The 26,527-nt window shown below is 32.4% G+C and overlaps 1 protein-coding gene and 1 long non-coding RNA gene across 2 annotated transcripts; both read left to right on the plus strand.

Annotated features, from left to right (window-relative positions):
- Positions 1-10,367: 10,367 nt before the first annotated feature.
- On the plus strand, positions 10,368-11,515 carry LOC123915853 (VQ motif-containing protein 4-like). Its single transcript, XM_045967116.1, has one exon. It carries the CDS (start codon positions 10,601-10,603, stop codon positions 11,318-11,320), a length of 720 nt encoding a protein of 239 aa, XP_045823072.1. The 5' UTR covers positions 10,368-10,600; the 3' UTR covers positions 11,321-11,515.
- Positions 11,516-17,818: 6,303 nt separating this feature from the next.
- Positions 17,819-20,272, plus strand: LOC123916280. The gene is made up of 5 exons (XR_006812098.1): positions 17,819-17,893; positions 18,064-18,156; positions 18,242-18,327; positions 18,520-19,201; positions 19,912-20,272. It is a non-coding gene; the product is annotated as an uncharacterized LOC123916280 (long non-coding RNA).
- The last annotated feature ends 6,255 nt before the right edge of the window (positions 20,273-26,527 follow it).

Below are 26,527 nucleotides of genomic sequence, written 5' to 3' on the forward strand. Positions count from 1 at the left end.
CAGTAAAATGGTTTCAGAAGCAAACAATTAAATATCAACTCCCCTGAAACCATTCTATCAGTGAAATGGTTTCAAAGTACAACGCTCTGAAACCATTGTACCAGCTAAATGGTTTCAGAATGGTTTCAGAAGCAAACAATTAAGAAATTACTCACTGAAATCATTCTACCAGTAAAATGGTTTCAGAGAGTTATACTGTGAAACCATTCTACCAGCTAAATGGTTTCACAGTATTATATAAAGATAATTAAAGGTAGTGAAAAATTGAGTTTTTTTTTTTGTGTCCAAATCAAACGAACCAAGTCTCTATTTGTAGACAAAAAAAAATTATGAATTTTGGTATAAAAATAAAAAAATAAAAAATTAATTTACAACGAAATAATTGAGTTTAAAGTATTAAATGAAAAAAAAAACACGCCAACCACCCAGCAGTTGACACGTGTCCTGCTTTTTTAAAATGAAAATTTCTCTCTCCAGGCGCAGATCTAGTGTGGTGCACGTGCTGGCTTATCATGGAGATGGATGATCTGGACTGTCTGATTGATCCGACAGCCATGATGAGATCATCTCTTGGCCGTCTGATGGAAATCAACGGTCTGTAACGGTGGTCCTGCGGTAGGCGCGCGACACTGGATCAGCGCCAATATGTTTTTTTTTTTTTTTTTTTTTAAAAAAGAAAGGGTATTTTTGTCCAACTCAAAAGGTGCACCTTGCTAATTTAGACCCAACTGGGTCTAAATTAGCAGCCCCCTATATATATATATATGTATAAGAGAGATATGCCTTTAATATGTAGAAATTATTTATGAGAAATTGCCTGAAATTTGATCTATATGCAACTACCAAGAAAAGTATTTTGTTTCGGTTCAACTTGTAATTTTATATAAAAATACCGGACAATATATACTTGTAAACCTATTTAAACCTGTAATTTTTATGGGTTAAAATTATATTTAAACTTATAATTTTTTTTTGACACAATATTTAAACTTATAATTTTCATCAATATTATAATCTTTTATTTTATAAAATTATAAAATAAATATTATAAAGTTAATATGTATAGTGTGATAAGTAATACGGAGTATTTGGTCCAATAAATATTATAATGTTTTTGCTGGTCAACTAGAACCAAAGAATAAAATTAGACAGAGGCCATTCTCTACATTGACTTTGACACCCTAACTAAAATCTTGAACATATATATTTTTAATGGAATTTGACCCTTATGAATTTACTCAAGGCAAGAAATAGTCAATTGTTTCATTAAATAAATAAAATAAAAAAGTGGAATGAATAACTCAATTGATTTGAGATAAATGTTAAAATGTAAAAAGATCTGATTTCAAGTTTCTCCGGAGAATAATATTACACATTAATAACTAGTTTATTGATTTTATCAGTTTAAAAAAAATGGATCACTAATTAATTTTATTAAAAGGAAAGTATTAATTAATAATATACTTGTAGTTGTATTTCTAGGATAGTGAATGCTACTACTAGGATTGATATATGGACGTATAAAAACAAATTCAGAACTCCTCCTCTGTAAGACCTTAACATAGAAGGATCAATCAATTCATTTGTCTAATATGTTCTTTATGAATCTTAATTTAGGAAAGTTTTAAATTTATATCCCGATTCACAACTTTTTTTCTTCTTGATTATCAAAAAAAAAAAAAAACTTTTTTCTTCTCTACCAAAAAAAACGAAATATATAGTTTTGTTTACAAACTTTAGCAACTAGATTATGCTCTAGATATCATATGAGAAGGTGGGGACATTAAATTAAATAAACTTCAACCGATGTACCAAATAAATTTATACATGGCAGGACAGTGTAAGAGTGGGACATATATTATGAGTATTGAAGAATTTGAATTGCATGCACTCGCATAAATTTAACGGTTCGATTATGATTTAATGTTTCAATTGGATTGTCTGATCTTAGTTTAACGGTAAGATCTGTTCCGATTGCAATTCAAATTAGAGTATTGTTGAATACTACTTTTTGTCGGCCAATGCTAGGGTGGGAGACCATGATAGGTCTCTCACCGGTGCACCGTATGACATGTGGTTAGGATTGAATGTGTACATGATATTATGGTGTACTGTCAGTATTATATTATTTATATTTTTTTGAAATTTTTTTTCAATTTTTCCGGAAAAATGTTTTCTAACTTTTTTCGGGCACAAAATTTTTCGATTTTTTCTTTTGGAAAAAATTTCCCGATTTTTGGGGGAAAAAGTTTCGATTTCACATAAAAGCAATTCCAGAGTTTTTCTGGGAAAAAAATTTTCCGTTCTTTTTTCGGAAAAAAAATGTTTTTGCTTATTTTTTTTTTTATGGAAAAAGTTCAGATTTTTTCCGGAAAAAAGTTTCCGATTTTTTGGGGAAAATAGTTTCGAAATGTTCACCTAAAAATTATTGTCGATACAAAAAAAGTAAAAAAATAGAAAATATTTGAAACTTTTTTTCCCGAATAAAATATTGGAACTTTTTCAGAAAAAAAATCGAAAACTTTATTTTCGGAAAATATCCGAAACTTTTTTCCCGAAAAAAGAACGGAAACTTTTTTGTTCAGCAAAGACTCCGAAATTTTTTTTTTTCTAAAATCGAAACTTTTTTCCTCAAAAATCTGGAACTTTTTTTCCAAAAAAAAAATCAAAAATTTTTTTCAAAAAAAAAAATTGAAAACTTGTTTTTTTCAAAAAAATTTAATAAATAATATAATACTGACAGTACACCATAATATCATGTACACATTCAATCATGACCACATATCATATGGTGCACCGGTGAGAGACCTGTCATGGTCTCCCACCCTAGAATTGGCCCTTTTTGTCGGGGTAAACGTGGAAACATAATGGTTGATTTAACAAATGATATTTTTATTATTATATTATAAATATGAATTTTCTATCATCGTTTATTAAGGATTAATCCTCGAAAAATCTATGAGACACACAACGTAGGTTCCTCTTTTCTAACCTAAATTTTTTCCATAGTGTTTGAAATTTGAATCACTAACCAGGGACGGATCCAGAAACTTATGTAACGAGGGGCTGCAAATTAAAATAATAAATAAATTATTTATTTTTTGGTCAAATAGTTTAGTGATTAGATTCATACACCTTAAGTGCTTAAGTAAGAATGAAAAAGTGGAGAACCTAAAATTTAAATCCCGATCCCTGCATAAGTTAATGCCTACAGCTACCAATTGAGTTGTATTAACACGACAATAAATAAATATATAATAGTTAAATATATTCAATAAAAAATAATTAAATACAATATTACATTGTTTATCTTAATAGTAAACGTCTAACTTCATCTCATAAAATTCATCTTAAATTTGGACTTTAGCAAACTAGTATAATAACTATATATATATATATATATATATTCAAAATATTAATTAAATCTGGTAGTCCTTTGAAAGTGATGGTGGCTATTAGGCCTTTACTAATCCAACAATATATGAATATGATAAGTTCATAACTATACTAATTTATCAATATATTAATATATTAATATACTAATCCTTTGAACTAATATTTTATTAATTTTTTTTCTTCTAGTCAAATAATATCTACTATCTAGTTGCCAAAATTTTAATGAATAAGTGAAAATTACAAACACAAACCTCTACTTAATACTTATGCATATGATAATGTTGTTACCAACTAAATTGTCCTATGAAATTTATGAAATTTCTTTATTGGTATTTAATAATTCGATTTTCATTTGACATAGGAAAGAATAGGATGCAGTATAAATCAAATTCAAAATATAATAATACGGTTAGTCAATTTTCCTGAATTGTATAATAATGAGAGTTGTTACTTGTTACCATATTAATTAATGAGAAGTATAAGATGATAAAATAAGAGTCGTCCCAAACAAGGCACAAGGATGAATTTGGCGTAGTCAAGATTGATGATCATGTTTGTTATGGGCACACTCAGTCTGAGAGTCAATGCCAAATATTAAACTCTTTTTTGACACTTTCTGTCCTAACATAAACAACAGCCCCACTTATTCATGTTTATCTAAATTCTTAATATCACCAATCTAACCTTACCATATGGATGGAACTCTTTCAATTCAAACCCACCCTCTTTCTTGGCGCGTGTTTAACTTGATAAGGTTTCTCTTCTTATATTACTACTAGTAGTAGTCTACTACTAATAAAGTTTTCATTTTGCCAATTTTGATATTCAAATGTTAATATATTATTCTAACTTGGTGTAACTAAGAAGATGTTTGACTTGTGTCTCTCCAGGATTTGGGTAGCATGCATGGGGTCTTAGGTTTGATCTCATTAGGTAATTCAATACTAGGATTCACTTTCGCATCAAGCCGAATCACGACTCTGTTACCATTTGTTGGAGAGTCCGAGCAGTGTCAGAGAAATAATTCGTCAATACTCTAGAACTACAAAAGAGGAGACGCCGCATCTCCACCCAAAACATTAAGGCGTTAAGTACTATGTATGATTAATTTGTTGATTGTAGGGATGACAACGGGCGCCCATGGGTGCGGGTTTGACACATACCAAACCCACACCCGAAATCATCACCCAAACCCAAACCCAAAGACTGTTCGGGTGGCAAAACAACACCCACGCCCACACCCATTGGGTTCGGGTTTTTTCCACCCAAACTCAAACCCACAACACATTTAAAAATAATTTGCAAATTTAAGAAATTAAATTCCAACATAGACTTTGAATTAAATTACAACTAAAATTAAGGTCTTCCAAAGAAATTCAAACATAGACTTTCAAGAAATTACAACATATACTTTCAAGAAATTAAATTACAACTAAAATTTAAGGTCTTCCAAGAAAATTGAGGGAGATTATGGGGGTAATTAGGTAATTATAAAATATTTCGGGTGGGTGTATGGGTTTCGGGTGTGAGTTTGACTGATACCAAACCCACACCCATATTATCGGGTGTCACCCGAACCCAAACACAAACCCAGTCAAATCGGGTTTCGCCCGTTGACTTGGGTTTGGGTTCGGGTGGGTCTCTCGGTGATCAGTGCATTTTAATGCACATTCTTCTACTATTGTACTAGTGTATTCCTATGGTTTAATTTACTATTTTCACTATTTTAATGTGTTTTTATGTTTAAGTTTATTTCTAACTTTATTTTATTTTCGCACTTAATTTATGAATAAATAGCACTTTGATACCCTTCCAGTCCGCAGGTCATAACTGGAGTTACAAATATCGGATTGAGGCGCGGGAAGATGCGTTGGAAAGCTGAGATCAAGAGCTACATCTTTCATGTTGAGGCCAAAACCCAGTTCGGAGCGCAAGTGTGTCAAATAATTGCATCTATGTTCCAGACGAATTTAATTTCAGCACAACTTTATGTTTTTCGGCCCAATTGTTTTATGGCCCATTTTGCTTGCTGTATTAAAACGAAAACCTGACCTAGGTCAGAGATGAATCCATCATTCACGAAGTCAGAACCTAAGCCGTCATCTTCCATGGAGAACTAAACTTCTATTGATCCATTGGTGTAAGGAACTTTGTTCTCGAATCTTGAGGTTCGGTTTTAATAGCAAATCGTTATGTTTATGCTTATCATATATCAATTTTCGTGTCTCTCTTTTGTGTATGAGTTGATGCAATTGATGCTTAATTATTTTGTTTCATGTTCATACCATTGAGACTATTCAAATTAATTCACGCTTGTTCAAATTAATCTGAATAGAAAATCGTTATACTATTTTCGCTTGCAAAATAGGGCTGCCGAATTATTGTTATGATTTTAACTGTGTTATTGGTGACGCTTGATCATCGCCATAGTTAATCGAACACGCTGGTGCTTAATCAACGAATTCGTTATAAAACTGATTTTCGCTTGTTAAATTAGTTCTATAATCAGCCGAAGCATAAACTGTATGAATATTCATATAAGAACCTGTGATAGATGATAAACAAAGTTGCCTAAAACCAATGGATTGATTGCTTTTATATTAATTAAATTCGTAATCTCTGTTATTGCTTCCGCAAACAAAAAACCCCAGATTTTATAGCTTTTGAATTGTGTCTAATATTGTTAAACTGATTGTGAGTCTTTGGGAAACGACCAAGGTTAACTACCTTGTACTACTTTTTATTTTAAAATTATTTTGATCACGAAACGACGGTGATCACTCGGGTTTGGGTTTTTTTGCCATCCCTAGTTGATTGGTTGTGTACCAACATAAAGGCACAAGGATTTACACCTACATGTTGCTTCTTACTTGTAGTAATTTTGAGCTCATTCTAACCAAAGCTTTTAATCTGCATTCAGTTATTCAACACAATTGTTATCCTGACTTGAAGGTATATTACCTGGTCTTAATTATAGCATGATTTCACAATTGCTTGCATTTGAAGTTTTTAATGAATTATTAATTGACAGGTTCAGCAATAACTAAGAAGAGGAACTAGTTCATATAGCACCAGAGTTGATGACTCTAACAGAGGATCAGACAAACAAGGGCCTCCAAAACATACTCTTAAGTATCAAAACATTGCGGAAACTGAAGAAAACATACTCTGTTTAAAATTAGATATAAAAGAGTAATGCTAATAAGTGTTTTAAAAACACTTAACAATAACCAAAAACAGAAATTTTTGTGTTGAGAAAAACACACATTTAAGACTTAAACCATGGGTACACAACTCTCAATATTGTTTTTCTTTAAATTCTATATTCGGTCCAAAAATCGACTAATTTAAATGAACCAATGTCACCATCCACTACGGGATCCCATTTTTAAAAGCAACATTTAGGTGTAGGTCCATGTGCCTTTATGTTGGTTCACAACCAATCAACAAATTAATCATATGAAGTACCTAATGCCTTAATATTTTGGATGGAGGTGTGACATCTCTCTTGTAGTCGTAAAGTATTGACCAATTGTTTCTCTTACACTGCTCAGACTTCCCAACAAGTGGTATCAGAGCCATGATTTGACTTGGTGTGCGAGCGGGAATGGATCTTGGTATTGGATTAACTATAAGATGTTGGGTTTCAAGTTTTATTGATCGAAGATGTGACGTTTTCATCTCTTGCAGTCCTGAAGCATTGACTCATTCTTCCTCCGTCGCTGCCCCAAACTCTACAACATGGCGATCGCATAATGTTAGTGCTAATTAGTGTATATGTTGCCCTAGCTAGTTACGATAGAATATAATAGAATAGAATAGATTCAACTCATTCTTGTAGTTAGGCTTAGAAAAACTTAATGGACTAAAATCATGAATATTTTTTTATAAGCAAAGAAATTTTATTAAGAGAGCACTAGAGATACTCAAACCCTTATTAGAGAGAGAGCCCAATATATATCAGAGCGGCAATAACTACCCACCTCCTATGAATGGTTGTAGAAGAACCACAACATAATATACTCGCAAATCAGACATACGAGACGGAAATTAAGGTACAACAATAGACCCACCACAAAGCTAGAGAGACAACAAGAGAGAGAGAATTGAGTAGATGCGAGAGTTTAGTTTGAAGAATGTTATTTTCAAGATGGATGTTGTTATGGACTGGCCTAAAAGCCCAAATACTCAGGAATTGCGAGTAGAAGTTGTCGAGCAAGGCCCAATAAGAGGTTGCTCGCAAGCTGTGTTCGACGAGCCAACTATCAAGATACCAACGCGTATTGTAACGACCGTTCACCGGAATGATGAGCATTAACTGCTCATCATGGCTTTTCTAGCCGTTTTCCGGCAGCCACTTGATGACCATAAATGCCATCAAGGGTCTTGGCCCAGCGTTGGGGGCTATATATACGTAACCTATTGTCATTCACAAGGTACGTATCATTTTAGCACAGAAAACCTTCACTCCACACTTAACTGACTTGAGCATCGGAGTGCCTGCAGGTACACAACCCCCCTCCGCTTCAACAGGGGCTTACACGAGCAAACGCCGGCGCGGTCGTCCTCTTTGATTAGGTAAGATCAGATGTCATGTTGGTGGTGGATGGCTTTAAGCAATCTTAAGGTTTTAAGAGGACATCACCAAATTTGATTCATTGATTGTCTAACGTAAGAGACTCCTTTCAAATCACTAACTTTATGGACCTTTTTCCTTTTGTTGTTCAAAAAAAAAAAAACTTCTTCCTTTTTAATGAGAAAAGCTTTATATAATTAGATAATAAGATGAATAGTTGTAAAGCGTAATAAAAAAGTAGATAAAGAAATAAATCACAATTATTTTCATACTGATTTACAATCCAACCAATTGCTACATTGAGTCCCCTCCCACAAGTTTATGTGAGATTGGATCCTCTCATTCATTATCTTCTTCATCTCTTTCATTCCTCTCTATCTCTCTCTTAATCTCACTCTCTCTCTCATTATTATTTTAAAACTTTTATTGAAGAGATAGATTGAAAAAAGAGAGAGATTGAGAGAAAAGTGAATGAGAAGATCCAAATCCAGTTTATATTGCATTTTGTCACTTAACCTCACCAAGTTGTAATCACTTGAAACACATTTTAGTCTTATCAACTCTGAGACATGAACCATATCCAAGAAATGAGTATTTTCTACTGTCTCTTTAGAAAAATTAGTACTAATGGTTTAATTACAATGTGAGTTTGTGTTTGACATAATCTAGAGTTTTTACGGGATTTTAACTCTTAATTAAAGAGAATTTACATGAAAATCCTATATCAATCCAAGTTATAACTTCATGAAGAGAATTTACATGAAAATCCTACATCCATACGACTTAGGCCCTTCGTGCTCGCTATGAGACTAACCCTCGAGGCAGTATTGAAAAATCTAAGATGTATAGGTATCTAATTCTAATATTTAATTTAATATTGAGTTGAAATGAAACACAAAGTTTCATAAGAATTTTTTGCCATTTATCCTGGTCGGTCGTTCTCTTGCCTGACCGCTAATTAGTACTATATTATTTTTTTCTGCATAGATGACCTTTATATTTAAGATGGAACTTTTTTTTCAAAGAAAATGAGAGAAATGACTTTTTTTTTTATTTTTTTTTATTTTATAGAATAACAAATGACTTTGATAATAAGAAATTGTGTTCAATGTTCATTGTATTCAAAGTTGATTAATTCCTTATATTTTGAATGTTATATTCTTTAAAACATTTTATTAAATATTTAAAGGGAAGGTCAAGTGTTGAATATTATTATTTTAAATTAGTAATCGTATGAATATGGGCAGATATTATATTCTGTCAACATTTTACACATGATAAAGATACATTATATGCATATTGCCAGCTTTCATTCATATTTACTCTACATACATAAATTAGCCATTCACCAATAATATTTTCATTTTAACAACTATAAATCCAAGTCCAACAATAATTTTTAAATAAATATATACAACTGTAAAATAATAAAAATATAAATTAAATATAGAAGAATATTTTTTTATAGAATAAAATATTCTAAAATTTTCATGTATTTAATTGGAATGAAACAAATAGGACTAAATTTATTAAAACAAAAATAAAAAATTACATTTAGTCATCAGAAAAATGTATTTTTATAAGAAAATCATTCAATACTATAAGAAATTTGAAATTATGTTATTTTAAATTTAAAAATAGACCGAATAAGTATATTAAAATATAGTATGTTTTAAAAAGAATATAATTCTTTCTAGATGTTCTTAATTTATCAACAAAAAAATATAATCTTTTTAAAAAGTAAATAAAAGTTTATGTCAAAAAAAAAAGTAAAAACAAATGTTTGACCCAAGTGAAAAAGAGATTTAAATTTTTAAGTAAGCGGTAAAAGTTTAATTTTAAGTTTTTACGTATAAAAAAAAATTTGTTTGAAATAATAAAACTCATTTGTATACTGGAGATTAATTATCGCTAAACAACAGTAAAAAGTCATATCTAAAATATGATTAAAAAAAATTATATTAACCATCTTGTGATACTTTTTGGTTGAAATCTACCATGTAATGTTGTATATGGGACTAAAATATAATATTACAAATACGTTAATTGTTAAATGAATCCAAAAAATAAATATTTATTTATATAAAAAATTGGAAATAATATTTTTCACTTTGACCATTAATTTAAAATTGAATAGTTTAAATTAAAATTTGTGCCTTTTTAATTAAAGAATCTCAATTACTCCCTTTATTTGTAACTATAAACAAAATGTTACTTTTCAAATTCATGGAATAAATCGATATATCTAAAACACATCAAATATTCAATAAATTTAAAAAATTAATTTTTACTTATAATTAAAAATAAAACGGATATTAATTTAAAATCCGACAACTAAAACTATTACAGCGTCATGCTATAACACAGACCAGAAAATCAATTTCCCAAATGTGGTTCCTTCCTTCCCCTGGCCTTAAAAACAGAGTACTCTGTCTCTCTTGTCTGCATAATAAACTCACTGCTATGATAAAGCGCGTAGATAGAGATTAGAGAGAGTACACTATGACTATGTTTCATGACTGAGAAAATAGGGCCCTACAAATACATTTCTTACCAAACCAAAACAAAACTTACAAAGGGTACCCTTTTATTCTAGTTCTACTACTACCCTCTCTCTCTCTCTCTCTCATGGATTCCAGCAGTAGCAGTAGCAACAGTAACAACAATGGAACAACAACAACAGCAACAACACTTCTCAACCCACCTTCACCATATCCACCAAAACCCATAACCAGATCCGAACCCGGTAACCCATACCCAACAACATTTGTTCAAGCTGATCCATCTTCATTCAAACAAGTTGTTCAATTGTTAACTGGATCCACTGAAACAACATCATCATCAAAACATGTTTCCTCAAATTCCAATTCCAACAACAATCTAAGAAACCATATTCCACCGATCAAAACCATACCCAAAAAACAACAACAATCTGGTTTCAAACTCTACGAACGAAGAAACTCTCTTAAGAATCTTCATCTAAACCCTCTCCTCCCAATTTTCTCCTCAAATTCAACAAACCCTTCTGGGTTTTCACCAAGAAACACTGAAATTTTGTCACCAAGCATCCTTGATTTTCCAGCACTTGCTCTTAGTCCTGTTACTCCTCTTATACCCGACCCGTTTAACAGAACCACCACCATCTCCGGTACTGGAAGCAATCATCGATGTGGGAATGAGAGTCCTAAACCAGTTTTGAACACTGAAGCTGAAGAAAAAGCTATAAGAGAAAAAGGGTTTTTCTTGCATCCTTCACCTTCAACTACTCCAAGAGAAACTGAACCACCTCGTTTGCTTCCTCTGTTTCCAACTACTTCACCAAAAGCTTCTTCTTCTTCGAGCACTTAATTTTTTAATTGAGTTGAAATTTTCCTTTTTTTTTTACTATCTTCTTGGTCTTTTAGATTTTGTTTTAGATTTTTATTTATATTATTAATGGCATTGATGAGTTTTAGAGAGATGATAAATCTGTAATGGGTTATGCACAGAATCAAAGAATCTTGCTTCAATTGTATGTAGAATTATGCATTTGTTTTTCTTCTTCATCTTTCCCCTTTTAATTTTTAATTTTTGTTTTCTATTCAACTCTGGTTTTTTTTTCTCTGTTAGTTCACTCTGAAATGTTAATTAAGAGAGATAAAAAGAGAAAATTTTACTCTTTTTTTTTTTTTTTTTTTTGTTTTTGACTAAAAAATTTGACTCTTTAACCTTTCTCTTAATAGCCTAGTATTAATTATTTAATAATTTGACACTTTTTAATCTCAAAAAAATAAAATAACTGCCCGTTAATTAAATTAAATTCATCAATTATTAGGAGCTTACTGTAGTTGATTGAGGTAATTGGAGCTATGAGAATTTTGAAGAAAATGTTTATAGCCAAATTAATCATAAACTTTTCGGTTACCACTCAACTATTTACTGTATTTTTTAATAAAAGCAAGCTAATTTATTTATTTTACTGCAATAATGAGTAAATATGGAGGTTATATTGCGCCATTATATGTTGAATGTGACCATTTTTTCTTAACTTGGTTTTTAGAAGAATGAGTTCCTGTAATTCAGTTCAGCCACGAGATAAATAAAATTTAACAAAAAATTATTTTCATAAAAAAATAAATTTGAATTTTTTTGAATGATTCATCTATACTCTATGGACAAGTCATTAAAAATGTGCCCACCTTTGTTAGACCATGAAGAACTACTACATTAATAAAGCCAAATATGTTTGAATTTTGTGATTGAATTCAATTGAGTTGTTTGAACTAGAAAGCATAAATAATGTTTTCTCTATTGTAACCAAAAAAAAAAGAAAGCATAAATAATGTGAGAGAGAAAGAAAAAAGTGGATTAGTTGAGTAAACTTGAGAATGGCAAAAGAAAATGAACATTGGATTAGCTAGCTGTCAAAGAGTAGAAGAATGGGCAAGGAATCTTGACTCTTTTTGTTGTCTTTCCAGATGAGGGGGAAGGTGCCAACATGAGTTGCAGTGAATACAGGCATTCTATGTCATGATTGATTGCGTACAAAACATCCACTACTTCATGCCTCTCTTCCCAAAGCACATCAACATAACATGAGATAGATATGCAGTTAGTACAGGCATTGGATTTGGAATATGGGAAGTTGACTGCATGCAGTTAGTAGATTTGGACTGTCTGATCAAGATCAGATGGTTCGAATTTTAAGGTCAGATTTTAATCATTAAATCTGATTTTAAAATCTGAACCGTCCGATCTTAATCAGACGATTTAGATGTGATCGACTATACTGCGGTCAGTATATTTGTGAATTCACTCAACCCTATCCACCCCATTGTTTAATGGTACTAGTATTACTAACAAAATGTGTGAAACATTTGACAAATGTGAGCAATATGATTTTAGGTTTGGTCTCTTATCGATGCGAAGAAAATAATCTCGTCTATAGATTTAGATCGGATGGTCTATAACTATAACTTGTAACACAATTAAAGCGGAAAATCCATTTCCTCGAAGGATTAGTAGCTTCTAGTTAGGAAGGAATACATTAGGTGACCAAAAATTATAGGAGAAGAAGTATTAATTAAGATTGCCTCTTAATTACGAGTTGTGTTGTTTGAATAATAAAATACAAACACTCCATGTGATATCTTCATTTCTCTTATGTTTTATCTTCTACAACTTGCGCGTATTTAAAAAATACCCTGAAAAATTACTAGTAAATTAAACAACGTTTTTTATATCAAAATATTGTTGTTTTTTTTTGGATTAAGTAGTATAATGGCTAAAAATTTCAACTTAAAATGAATAAATGAAGTGTTCGGAGTTCGAACTCCGACTCTTACACGTATAGTGTGATGTTTCTAAACTTAGTTAGCTCACGGGGACAAATATTGTTTTTTCTTAATTAGCTAGTATACTGTTATTTTTCCTTTGAATTCCAAAAAAAAATAATAATGTTATTTTATTTGAAATTATAGCATTATGAGGCATAATAGTGACTAGTAGACATCAGAGAATAAGACTAATCCTATTTTATTTGGAATTACATTATCATTTCCCTTGAAGGATTAGTAGCTTCTGGTTAGGAAGGAATTCATAATTCATTAATTTTCAATAAACCTTAAAATTGTTATACTGGAATGAGTCAAAGTGCTACTCTCTCTAGCTTGTTAATGTGTTAGGTTAGAGCAATAAATTCCATTCCATTCGTTCTTGGAGGGAACTAATAACAGAAAATAAGTACGATATGTGTGTGTGAGCCGTTGTAGTTTTCTTTTCTCGTTTATTTTGTGTAGGGACCTCAATTTTAATTTTATTTTTATTTTGAAAGGAAAAAAAACACAATGATGCAAAGATAGTTCATCTTTCTCCGATTCAATATTTTAGTTATCCTTTTTGACTAGAAGGAGACCACAACTGTCGTGAAAGGGAAGTGGGACTTGTGATGATGAAAGGAAAGAAAAGTATGGGGAGGTCTAGTGATCAAAATGGAGATATAGCCCGAAAATATAGTCTTGTGTTTTTTTTTATCAGATAGTTTAGTAGCTAAAAATCGCATCCTTAAAATTATAAGTGGGATGTTTGGATCGAACCCTAACTTTTGCATATAAAATGTGACGTCAGAGTGGTTTAATATCATCTTTGAAGAATATTTTTGATATAGTACTCCCTCCGTCCCAAAAAGAATGACCCAGTTGACCGAAACACGCATGCCAATGCATAACTTTGGCGACTAATATCTTTAATTGTATAATAGTAAAAATTATAAAAAATTGATATTTTGAAAATACTCATCGAGACGAATCTAACAACATCTTATATGTTAATATTTATTTTTATTTATTAGTAGAAAAATATGGTCAAAACAATATATATGAATAGTGCATATATTCAAAATGGGTCATTCTTTTTGGGACGGAGGGAGTATCATCTTTAAGGACTTTGTAACGTTTGGTTGGTGGTGCATTTATTGAGAATTTGAATTTAACACCTATGTGGTCTTTTATATGGTTCTATTTTGTTTTTTTATAGTCTATGTGACTCTTTTAAACTTAAGATAAATATAATAAGTGAGATTAGAAGAGATTTCAATAACATTTTAAAAAATGATTAAGATAGAATATAGTCTTTGTCATAGAATTTGCCTCTTTTGTTTTCTAAATGTCTTCCTCTCTTAATTTAATGGTCTTTCTTTGTCGGATGTTCAGACTCAATAAAATAGATTTATGAAGATCCACGTACAGCTTATTCTCGTACAAGACACATAAAGTCGAAGCACACACAACTCGTAAGTATAGGTGACCATGCCACCATCGCCCACTGTTGTTACCACCACCGTCATCGCCCCTTTTACTACCATCACATCCATTGAATCTATATGAATTATTAATAAATATCATTTAAATAAATTTTGTTTTTAAAATAATAAACAAAAGTGCTTTTTAAGATAGTAACAATATTTTTAATATGATTTTATAGATTTGATTGATGTTCATCAATTGAATAATGGATAAATTGACCATGTATTTTTTTTATCGATCTATTAGAACCTAATTTGACTCTCCATCAAATTTGTTCATCCAACTACTATTAGTAAGGTGAAAGAATGCACCAAATGACAAGGCCATTGTAGAAAATTGTTGTGGAAATTGAATGATATATGCATCCTAATTGATTGTTTACCGAATGAACAAATGGATAAGAACAAATTGTGTCATACAAGGATAGGACAACCGGCTTCTCCCATGCTACAATTGTACTATCCTTGTACTAAATTAAATTAATAGGATGAACACACACTTCTTACTTAAGACTTAAACATAAGCATTAAAATCATAGTGATATACAAAACAAAGTTTTAACTTAAGTGAAAAACAAATTAAACTAACTCATATATGAACATAACATATCCACCATTTCATATTCTTACATGTTGACAAACACCCGATATTTAGTTTTGCTCACAAATGAAATAATACCACACAATGTAAGATTTTAGTTGAATGAATCATTATTAATATTCTAACACCATTTCCAACTCTCATTAAAAACCATTTTCACTTATTTTATTTTAACTTTTGAAATCGTAAATATTGTGTTATTATCTTTTTTCTCATGGATTAAAAGTTATTTTGTGTGTTTAATGAAAAAGTTCCCTTAAACAATCTTTATAGATAAGATATATTTTTTTACCGATTGCTATAAGTTTAGACTGTGCATCCTTATGCATTGTTTTGTTAGATGATAATGAGAGGTGAGTCGGGGGATCATTCACATTGGGTTTAAAAACAACTCTACATGTGAGTTGAAACCTTAAGGCGTTAGGTTTATGGGTCCTCTCATTTATAAAGTGTTCAACCTTCACTTTTCTAAACAATGTGGGACTTAACTCACACTTGCCACAACACTTTTTAGGTAACTCCTACCCATCAATGTGGAGTTTATTTTGAATAAGTTAAGTTCAAAAGTTGTGCTTTCCATTGGAGAAGATAATGTGGATGTTCAAAAGTTGTGCTTTGTATCGGAGAAGATAATGTCCATATTAAGAACATCCACATTATCTTCTTAAACTTAATATTATACATATGAAATATATTAAAAAATTTACAAGAGTCAGACTTATTTTAAAAAAGTAAAGGGTAAAACTCATTTTTTTTTAAAAAAAACTCACAGTAAACAGTCAAATATATATAAACTGTTGTTTTGTAATTGTTCAAACCTAGTTTAGAAGTTAGTTTCATTTCAAGTTAGTTGGTTGTAACTAACTTGTTAGTTAGTAGTTGGTTAGTTGGTTACTTGTCTATCAAGTTAACCACCTATCTTTGTTTTCTATAAGTAGGAGTTAGAATAAAGTGTAGAATCACTTCTTGTAAACAATTCCACAATATTCACTAATCAATAAGAATCTCTTTTCTTTCTCCTAAATCTCCTTCCTCTTCTTCAATAACACAAAGTGTGTGCTTGTTCTCCAACAAATTGGTATCTAGAGCCTTTTGGTTCATTGTGTAGCATCACAAGATTTAGGTTCTTGGGTAAGATTGTCAACATTCAGAGGCAATGACAAGTGGCAATGGTGGTTTACCCAATAATCTTCCAATTCTTGATGGAAAGAATTGGGAACGATGGAACAAGCAAATGAAATCTTTGTTTGGATTTCAAGATACACTAGATGTGGTGATTAATGGTGTTGCAGCATTACCTGCAAATGCAAATGCAGAGGCAAGAAACAATCACAAAGATTTGAAGAAGAAAGATTGCAAGGCAATGTATGCAATTCAGGCTGCACTGAATTCAACAAATTTTGATAAGATCTCTCATGCTGAAACATCCAAAGAAGCATGGGATATCTTGGTGAAGTATTATGATGGTGGAGAAAAGGTGAAAGCTGTGAAACTACAATCACTAAGGAGGCAGTATGAATTACTGCAAATGGACAACAATGAATCGATTGGATCTTATGCATCAAAGGTTCAAGCACTGATTCACACCATGAAGAGTTGTGGTGAAGAAATCTCTGAGAAGATGATTGTTGAAAAGGTACACTACTAGAAAAAGTTTAAATACCGACGGAATTTAGAGACAGAATTTGTTTCTTCTCTATTAGAGACGAAATTAGAGACAGAAAAAAATAATCAGAGACGAAAATTAAAATATGTGTATTAGTGACGGATGTTAGAGACCGAATATCCCGTCTCTAAATCACTCTGTCTCTAAATCTGTCTCTAGTTGATTATTTTTATAATTATAAATAGAAAATAATAGTTTGAGACAGATTTTAGAGACGGACTTTAACCGTGTCTAATTTTTTTTTCTCTATATCCGTCTCTAACAAGTCAAATTGTTATTAAAATAGTCAAACTTTTATTAGAGACGAAAAATATCTGTCTCTGAGTATTTCCGTCTCTATTGTTTGTCTCTAAATTTGAGGGCCTCAATATTTGTTTTCAAGCCCAACATACAAAGCATTGCTCATGTATTATTGCGGAGATATAGTTATAAAAGAAGTCAAATGGCGTAGTGGTTTGTGTTAAGTTCCTACTGTCTTGGGTGCGATAGTTCTACTCTCACCTATGGTTGTTTTTTTTTATCTTATATTCTTTCTATATATATATATATATATTATTTTTATATATATTTTCAATATTTTTTATGTGAAATTATAATAAAAGATTCTTGAAATTAATAATATAATTTAGGTTGGTTAGTTGCTTTTTTGGTAATATAGAAGTTAGTCTTTAGTTGTCGTTCTTGTTATAATTCATTTAATTGGTATGATGTATGTATTATTAATAGGTGCATTGTACAATTGATTCTCATCCTTTTCTTGTGAGATTGCAACATTCATAATTCAATTAATTTCATTGTAGTTGTTTTTGATCAAAAAGAGGGTTGATGATGCAGTGCCAATTTCTACTAGTCATGGGTGTGAAGAGATTCAGTGTAGGCATTTCCTTTTTGGTTTTTTATTATTTTTTTATTTTTTAATATTTGATAACTATTTGAGTGGTTTTTTTTTTTTTGAAGGAACTATTTGAGTGGTTTTTTTTTCACCTAACACATTCAATGTATTGATGATGTCTTGGCATGGAATTCTTGTATTTTGGCTTTAGGGTGGAGAGATTCATGGTCATACTCCAGGATTACATTAAGGTTTGAATTGACTTCGTTGGCATGCTTGTTAGCTGCAAGCCTATTAGTGCGAGGTAAAAAGAATTTGAAAAATACACATTGAGGTACTAATAATATTTTTATAAGAGATGATAATTACCAACACCATTCCCGTTGCAGAGAACAACTATTTCCCTCGGGTAACTATTCTTACCGTAATGAATCTGCTGGGCAAAACTATTTGGCGTATTCATGAAGATAGTTTTGTAAGTAGTTTTTTTCAGTGAACAATTTAAATTACCTTTTGTAGTTAATTTCAATGAATAAATGTAGTTTATTATAGGTCTATATCCATTTTTCATATATATCATTTTGGTTTCAATTTAAATGTCATGTAGTAGACCTTTATCTTTATGTACATCATTTTGGGTTATTGAAGTTTGTGTTGATTATTGCAGGAACCAATTGTAAAAGCAATTGAAGAAAATATAATTGGCCGAGCGATGTCACAATTGTTTATTCAATGAGCAGCTTAAGTCATAATTCTACGTTTGCGGCATTTACGGTGTTGTTGCGTTTGTAGAACTTGGCATTTTTGGTATTGTTTTTTACAACCCTCTTTCTGTTTCGTACAACCTTTCATACACGCGTTGAGATACATAAACTGTATTATATTTCATGGATTTTGTACTGTTGTGTCTTTTGAATATGTTAGGAAATATTTAATCAATTCTCTCTTTTCATTGCAGCTTTTTTTGTTTCTTCTAATTTTATACTTTCATATCTTGCCTTGGTTATGTCTAATAGTTATGCGGTGTAAGCTTATATTGAAAATGTTGATACAAGCCAAATTAGGTTACACACTATTCTCTCTCTGACTTTATGATAATTCTTGATATGGATTAATTGGTTTTACTTTTCAGGACAAATCATTTATAAAAATTGAAAAAGGTCAAAAAATATGTGGCTAAAGTGCTTATTAGGGAAAGAAAGAAAAAAAAAACAGGAAATTGGTGATTTAGAGGATGTCTTTGTTGGTGATATAAGACATATTGAAAGTCTTGTTCCTGCAATTCTCACAATTGCAGTACCACTGATGTAACATGGATATGATCTAAACCAAGAAATAATAGCTATGAGGTATGTACTTAATCTATGATCTAAACCAAGGAATGTTATGTGTGATCTATTTTGGTGTTGGCCCCCTCAAATTTTTTGGTTGTGCTGCTGTTGTGATTGGCGTGTGCGTGTTGCCTGAGATCTTTTTTGCCGTTGTTTTAACTTTTAGTTTTGTTGTATTTGGGGCAGTTCTGTTTTCTTTCTCCCTGTTAGTGGTTTATTATTGGGTTTTGGTTTATGTTGTGGTAGTAGTTTCATGTGTTTGGTAAGGTTTGGCTAAGTCCATGTTTGTGTTTAGTTTGCTACTGAAACCTCTGTTATGATGTTTAAACTTAATTAATGGTCTATTCTTTTAAATTTACTTCAGGTTCTATGATGTCAATGCTAGTTGTAAATTTTTTCTTCAAGTTTACTTAAATCAATGGTCTATTCCTTTAAATTTACTTCAGGTTCTTGAAATGGTAGAGCTAAGCATGTGATGTAGCTTGATCCTTGAGGTTTTGTTTCTATTTTATTGTCATGTTAATAGCGGTAGTGGTATACTCTTCTTTTTAGGGTTTCCCTCAATTATTTTGTTTTTCCTTTTCTATTGATTGAGGTCTCACTTTTAATTCTATCAATTGTAACAACACATTCCAATTTCATCACTTGTGATCAGTATTGTACTTGTTTTATTTTGAATTCCCCAATTTAGAATTCGCATTAAGAATGTTTTTGTGATTTTTGTCCAGGTTTAGGCAGTTGAAATAGGATTAGCTTTTCAAATGGAGGACAATGAACTTGATTTCTCGCCTCTGGTCTGTGTTCATCTTCTAGCTGCTAAGTTTGCGTTCATCTTCCTCCATGTTGGGTTTGCGTTCATAGCTGTCCTCGATGGGTGTATCTCCTTGTCGAGATGGATACTAAGGAAAATGATGTGATGAAGTTTAACTTTAGTTACTTTTTGTTATATATTTTTGTTAAATTAATCATATGTATTTTTGTGTTTGACAACTTTAAGTTTGATATTATTATATAGTGTCGTAGTGGCATACTTGATACTTTGTAAGAATGACATACATTTTTATGTTAATGTTTCAAATTTGGTGTCAATCGAAATTTAATTTTCTTACATTCTAGAATTATATGAATTACATAAAAATTAATATTTGAAAAATTGTATAAGCATTTAATTGCTAAAATTAACTTATTAGAGACGGAAAATGTGTTGTCTCTATTGAGACGGAATTCTATGCTTAGAGACAGAATTTTGGAGACCGAATTATTTAAATTTAGAGACGGATGATTTTGTCTCCAATAGAGACGGATTTATTATGTTATGAATTCAATGTTTAGAGACAGATTTTTATTTGTTAGTGACGGATAAATTCTGTCTCCAATCAGAGACGGAATGTAAAATCCGTCTCTGGTAGTTTAGAGACGAGGAAATTAACGACAGAATCAAATCTGTCTCTAATTCTGTCTCTAACATGCTTAGTGACAGAATATTTGCATTTTAGAGACAGATTTTGCCCGTCGGTATTTGAGATTTTTCTAGTAGTGGTAATGAGAACCTTAACCTCTAATTTTGATCATGTTATTGTTGCTATCCAAGAAGCTGGTAAAGTAGCAGACATGAAATTGGAAGATTTGGTTGGTTCTTTAGAAGCATATGAATTGATGATTAATGAGAGAAAGGGTGTACAAGAATCTGTGGAAGCGTTGAAAGCTCAAACATTCAAGGAGAATGATGGCTACAAAGGAAAGAATAAGTCCAAGAATGCTTCACAAAACCAGCAGAAGTTTGATGAAAAATCTGAATCCTTTAAGAAAGGAGGAGGAACATCAAATTCAAATCCAAAGAAAAAGGATAAAAGTCACATTCAATGTTACAATTGCCAGAAGTGGGGTCATTATGCATCTGAATGTAGATCAAAAAAGGCAAAAGACAGTGATGATGAAGGAAACTTGGTGGAAGAAAACTCAGTTGAAGGTAAAGGTGCTGTAACCTTCATGGCTGCTATGTCTGAAGATAAAATTGCTAGTGGAGCATGGTACTTGGACACAGGGTGTTCCAATCATATGACTGGTCATAAAAACTGGCTGATCAAATTTGATGACACAAAGAAAAGCAAAGTGAAACTAGCAGATGGTAGGTCCATACAAGCAGAAGGCACTGGGAACATGGTAATCAAAAGAAAGAATGGTAGTTCTGCCATAGTTGAAAATATCTTGTTTGTACCAGGTATGGATTGTAACTTGCTTAGTGTTGGTCAATTAATAGAGAAAGGCTTCTCAGTTAGTATAAAGAATGAATACTTTGAACTCTATGATCCTGCAAACATGTTAGTATTGAGGTCACCTTTGGCTAAGAATAGAACTTTCAAAACTGTGATCAACAATGCTACAGTAGAATGCATGAAAGCTGTGTTAGAAGATAAACAAAATTGGCTGTGGCACTTGAGATTTGGCCATTTGAATTTTAAATATCTGAACCAGTTAGCAAGCAAGGAAATGGTAGCAGGACTACCCAAAATTCAAATGCAAGATAAGATATGTGAGGGTTGCTTAGCAGGCAAGCAAACCAGGAACATTTTCAAAAAATCTTTACCATTAAGATCTGCAAATGTTTTGGAAGTTGTACACTCAGATGTGTGTGGACCATTTGATGTGAAATCACTTGGTGGAAACAGGTACTTCATAACATTTGTGGATGAATTTAGCAGAAAATTGTGGGTTTACTTGATACAGTCAAAAGATGAAGCATTTGATGTGTTCAAAAGATTCAAGACGTTGACAGAGAATCAATGCAGCAAGAGAATTAAAATTCTCAGAACTGATGGAGGAGGTGAGTATACTTCAAGGAGGTTTGAGTCATTTTGTGAAGAAAATGGCATTGAACATGAAGTCACAGCTCCATACACACCTCAACACAATGGTTTGGCTGAGAGAAGGAACAAAACAATACTTGACATGGCTAGATGCATGGTGAAGCATAGAAATCTGCCTAAGTCATTCTGGGGTGAAGCTGTAAGTACTGCAGTGTATGTGTTAAACAGATGCCCTACAAAGAAACTCAAAGACAAAGTACCAGAAGAAGTATGGAGTGGCAAGAAGCCAAGTGTAAGTCACTTTAGATTTTTTGGTGCATTGTGCTACAAGCATGTACCAGAAGCCAAGAGAAAGAAGCTGGATGATAGAAGTTGTAATTCCTGGCACACAGTGGACAGGTGTTACTCAAGGTGTAGCAACACTTGTCTGTTGTAGACAGATGTTGTTACTGGTGCGCCAACACTTGTCTATAAACAGAGTAAATAACATAAAACAATACAAACAGTATAGTAAATAACACACGAGAGTTGTTAACCCAGTTCAGCCTAAAGCCTACTCTGGGGGATACCAATCCAGGAATGAAGTCCACTATCAGCAGTATTACTTCGAAGCTAAACTCACCCGTTTACAACTTCTCACTTAATCACTACCCAATGACCCTTCTACCTAGGAACTCCTAGATATGAGACCCCGTCCCAATTCCCACCTTAGCAACACAGACAGCGCTGCTATTCAATTCCACGATCACAACAGGTGGAGACACACTCCTAAGAAACTAGGATTCACTCTTGCTTAAAAGCTTGCGAGTAAACCACACAACACAATAGAACAATCTCCGTACTTCAAAGCTTAGGAGAAGTTCACACTTACAACTCAATAACACTCAGGTCCTAAGCTTGCATCAATGAGACACAAGATAGGCTCACAATTAACACTCTAAAATCCCTAAAACACACACTTTGTAAGAACACGATTTTAGATGCTTGAAACCATATGCTTGCCTTCGTATTTATAGTAGTAGAATGACTTGGGCTTCAAGACAAAATTAGGACTTCTAGAATTGCGGCAGCTGTGATATATTTTTGAAAACAATAGTTATATTTTTGAACCGCAAAAATATATTTTCCAAAAATATAATTCCTTTGGAAAATAAAGCTAGGGTTTGGCTGCCTCATGAAACACATTAAACACGTGCGCCTTCCTCTGTAAGAAACCTTGAAACAATTCTTCAAACAGATCTTCAAAAGATTGAGTAGAAAATAATAACATCTAGCTGGCGCGCGCAGAACAGAGTCAGGTGTTGTTCCAAAGTGTCCCAACATTTGTCACAACACTTGGGGTCAGCACATTTGTCTCAACACTTGGCTAAAATATGTTTTTGCAAAAATGTAGCCAATATACAAAAACCCAACAGAAGTGAATCAATGATTCTAGTAGGCTATCATGTAACTGGAGCTTATAAACTGTACAATCCAACAACAAAGAAAATGATATACAGTAGAGATGTCATTGTTGATGAAGCAAAGAGTTGGGATTGGATATCTAGCAGCAGCACAAGCAAGCCATTGATGAGTTTAACTGAAGACAGTGATAGTGATCAGAATGCTGAGACAGATGCTGAAGCATCAGAAGCAGCAGATGCTGAAGCATCAGAAGCAGCAGATGCTGAAGCTTCAGAAGCAGCAGATGCTGAAGCATCAGAAGTTGGAACCAGAGCTAGATCATCAAGGGCAAGAAAAACTCCAGCCAGATTACAAGATTGTGATGTAGTAAATGATAATGAGGTAAATGAAGATGGTGATCTAGTACACTTTGCACTGCTAGCAGGAGCAGAACCTGTCAATCATATTGAAGCTCTGAATAACATGAAATGGAAGCAAGCTATGGAGGAAGAACTGTGTGCCATTGAGAAGAACCATACATGGGAGATAGTCAAGTTACCATCAGACAAGAAAGCAATAGCAGTAAAATGGGTGTTCAAATTGAAGCTCAACCCAGATGGTTCCATAGCAAAGCACAAAGCAAGATTGGTTGCAAGAGGTTTTCTGCAAAGAGAAGGGCTGGATTACTCAGAGGTTTACTCACCTGTTGCTAGAATTGAGACTGTAAGGCTGGTAGTAGCTATAGCAAATGCAAGAGATTGGCCTATGTACCATCTAGATGCCAAATCTGCTTTTCTAAATGGACCATTAGAAGAAGTAGTTTTTGTAACTCAACCTCCTGGTTTTGTGATAAAAGGTAAAGAAAACATGGTATATAGGTTGAAGAAAGCCCTATATGGTTTGAAGCAAGCTCCAAGAGCCTGGAACAAAAGAATTGATGGATTCCTTGTGAAACAAGGTTTCAGCAAATGCAAGTCAGAATATGGAGTTTATGTACAAAAGTCAACTTCAAGCATCATTCTTATATGTTTGTATGTTGATGATCTATTGGTAACTGGGAGTGACTGATCACGGTCGTTTCGTGGTCAAAATAATTTTTAAAATAAGTAGTACAAGGCAGTAACCTTGGTCGTTTCACAAGGACTCACGATCGGTTTAACAATATTAGAATAAATTTTAAAGGTTGCAAATTGGGGGTGTTTGATTTTGATAGCAGTAACAACAATAACAAGGATTTATGTTTCGGTTTCGAAATTTAAAATTGAAATAAGTGATTAATTAAGCTAAAACGACTAATCTACTGTTTCGGTTCCAAACTTATCATCGATTCATACAATTTCCAATTCCTAAGCGGATTCTAATCCCTCTTCGAAAATAGTACCAATTAAACAAGCGAAATCGATACTAAAAGATATATGTTCCTGATTTCCGAATTAAGCAAACGGATTAAAACTATCATGAATTAAGCAAACATGATCAAACATACGCGAATTAAGCAAACGCGATCAAGGTACAAGAACATATAATCGAAATTAATAAACACCTATTCTATAGAACTTGAATTAAGCAGACAAGATATATATCATAGATATTGAAAGGGAAAAGCAATTTGATTAAAAATTATAGAACCTCAAAGTCTCGGCGGAAACCGATTACAGCAGATTAATCTTTGGTGATTAGTTCTCCATGAAGATGTGACGGCTAGGGTTTTCTGATTTTCGTGAACAGTGAATGAATCCTAGCTGCCTATTTTTTTCGGTTTAAATAATACATGGAACGGGCCTTAAAACAATTGGGCCGAAAAATATAAAGTTGTGCTGAATTAAATTCGTCTGGAACATAAACGCAATTATTTGACACATTTGCACTCCGAACTGGGTTTTGGTCTCAACATGAAGGTCGTAGCTCTTGATCTCAGCTTTCCAACGCATCTTCCCGCGCCTCAATCCGATATTTGTAACTCCAGTTATGACCTGCGGACCGGAAGGGTGTCAAAGTGCTATTTATTCATAAATTAAGTGCGAAAATAAAATAGAGTTAGAAATAAACTTAAATATAAAAACACCTTAAAATAGTGAAAATAGTAAATTAAACCATAGGAATACACTAGTACAATAGTAGAAGAATGTGCATTAAAATGCACTGATCAAATTCCCCCACACTTGAACTTTTGCACTCCGAGCAAAACTCAAATGAAAAATTTAAAAACAAATCACAAGCAGTCAACATATTCCAGGTTTCAAGCTTCAAACCTTGGGTCAAAATTCAAAAATTGGCACAATTCTTATCTATCAACTTTCAATAATAATCTTGCGTGTGTGTGTGTACTGTCTCCCACTGTCAACCAAAGTAATGTCAAGATCCCTCTCTGAAACTACCATTCTAGATGCTAAGCTGTCATTTTTTCCCTATAATTTTGGATTTAACCAGAATTTCAGACTAGGGGGGGCTATTTCTTTTCAAGAGATCCAAAGCTTTTCAACAACAACTCAAGGGGAACTACCTTCAAGCATTATTATAGTTTATTATTATTTATTGTTTTTAAGCTTTAGGTACTACTCCACCTTTTCACCTGACGGGATCTTACTTGTAATAAGTCCAACCTGTTACTCAGAGTAGAGCATCCTACACAGCACTTGTTCCTCCAGTTTCGGGCACAGGAACTTGTTCCTCCAGTTTCGGGCACAGGAACTTATTATATTATATTCATTATTTTTAGCTCTTAAGCAGTTTCCCTTTTTCTCAATTAATAGCAATGATCGGTCTATCTGTTACTCTAGCCTTTCCCCCACACTTAGTTCTAGTCATGCCCTCCATTATATTCAAATTAGAGAACTTAGTCTAAAGAATAAATATTTCAGAGATTTATCTAGACATTACTAAGTTTGACAGTGTTCAAGCAGTTGTGCATTAAGTTGCAAGGACTATCATGTCAAGTATCAAAACAAAAAAACTCCAAAAATTTCACTGACCCTATAGCTATCTGCCCTAGCCTTAGAACATGTGACTACTCATGACAATTTATTTTATTTAAAAAAAAAAAAAAAAAAAAATGTAAATGTAAAATGTCCCTCCCCCACACTTAAAACAGACAGTGTCCGCAATGTAATAATAAACACAAAGTGAGAGTAAAGGAAGGAACACACCCGAGGGA

This window comes from Trifolium pratense, linkage group LG3 (genome assembly GCF_020283565.1).
Source record: "Trifolium pratense cultivar HEN17-A07 linkage group LG3, ARS_RC_1.1, whole genome shotgun sequence".
Classification (NCBI taxonomy): Eukaryota; Viridiplantae; Streptophyta; class Magnoliopsida; order Fabales; family Fabaceae; genus Trifolium; species Trifolium pratense.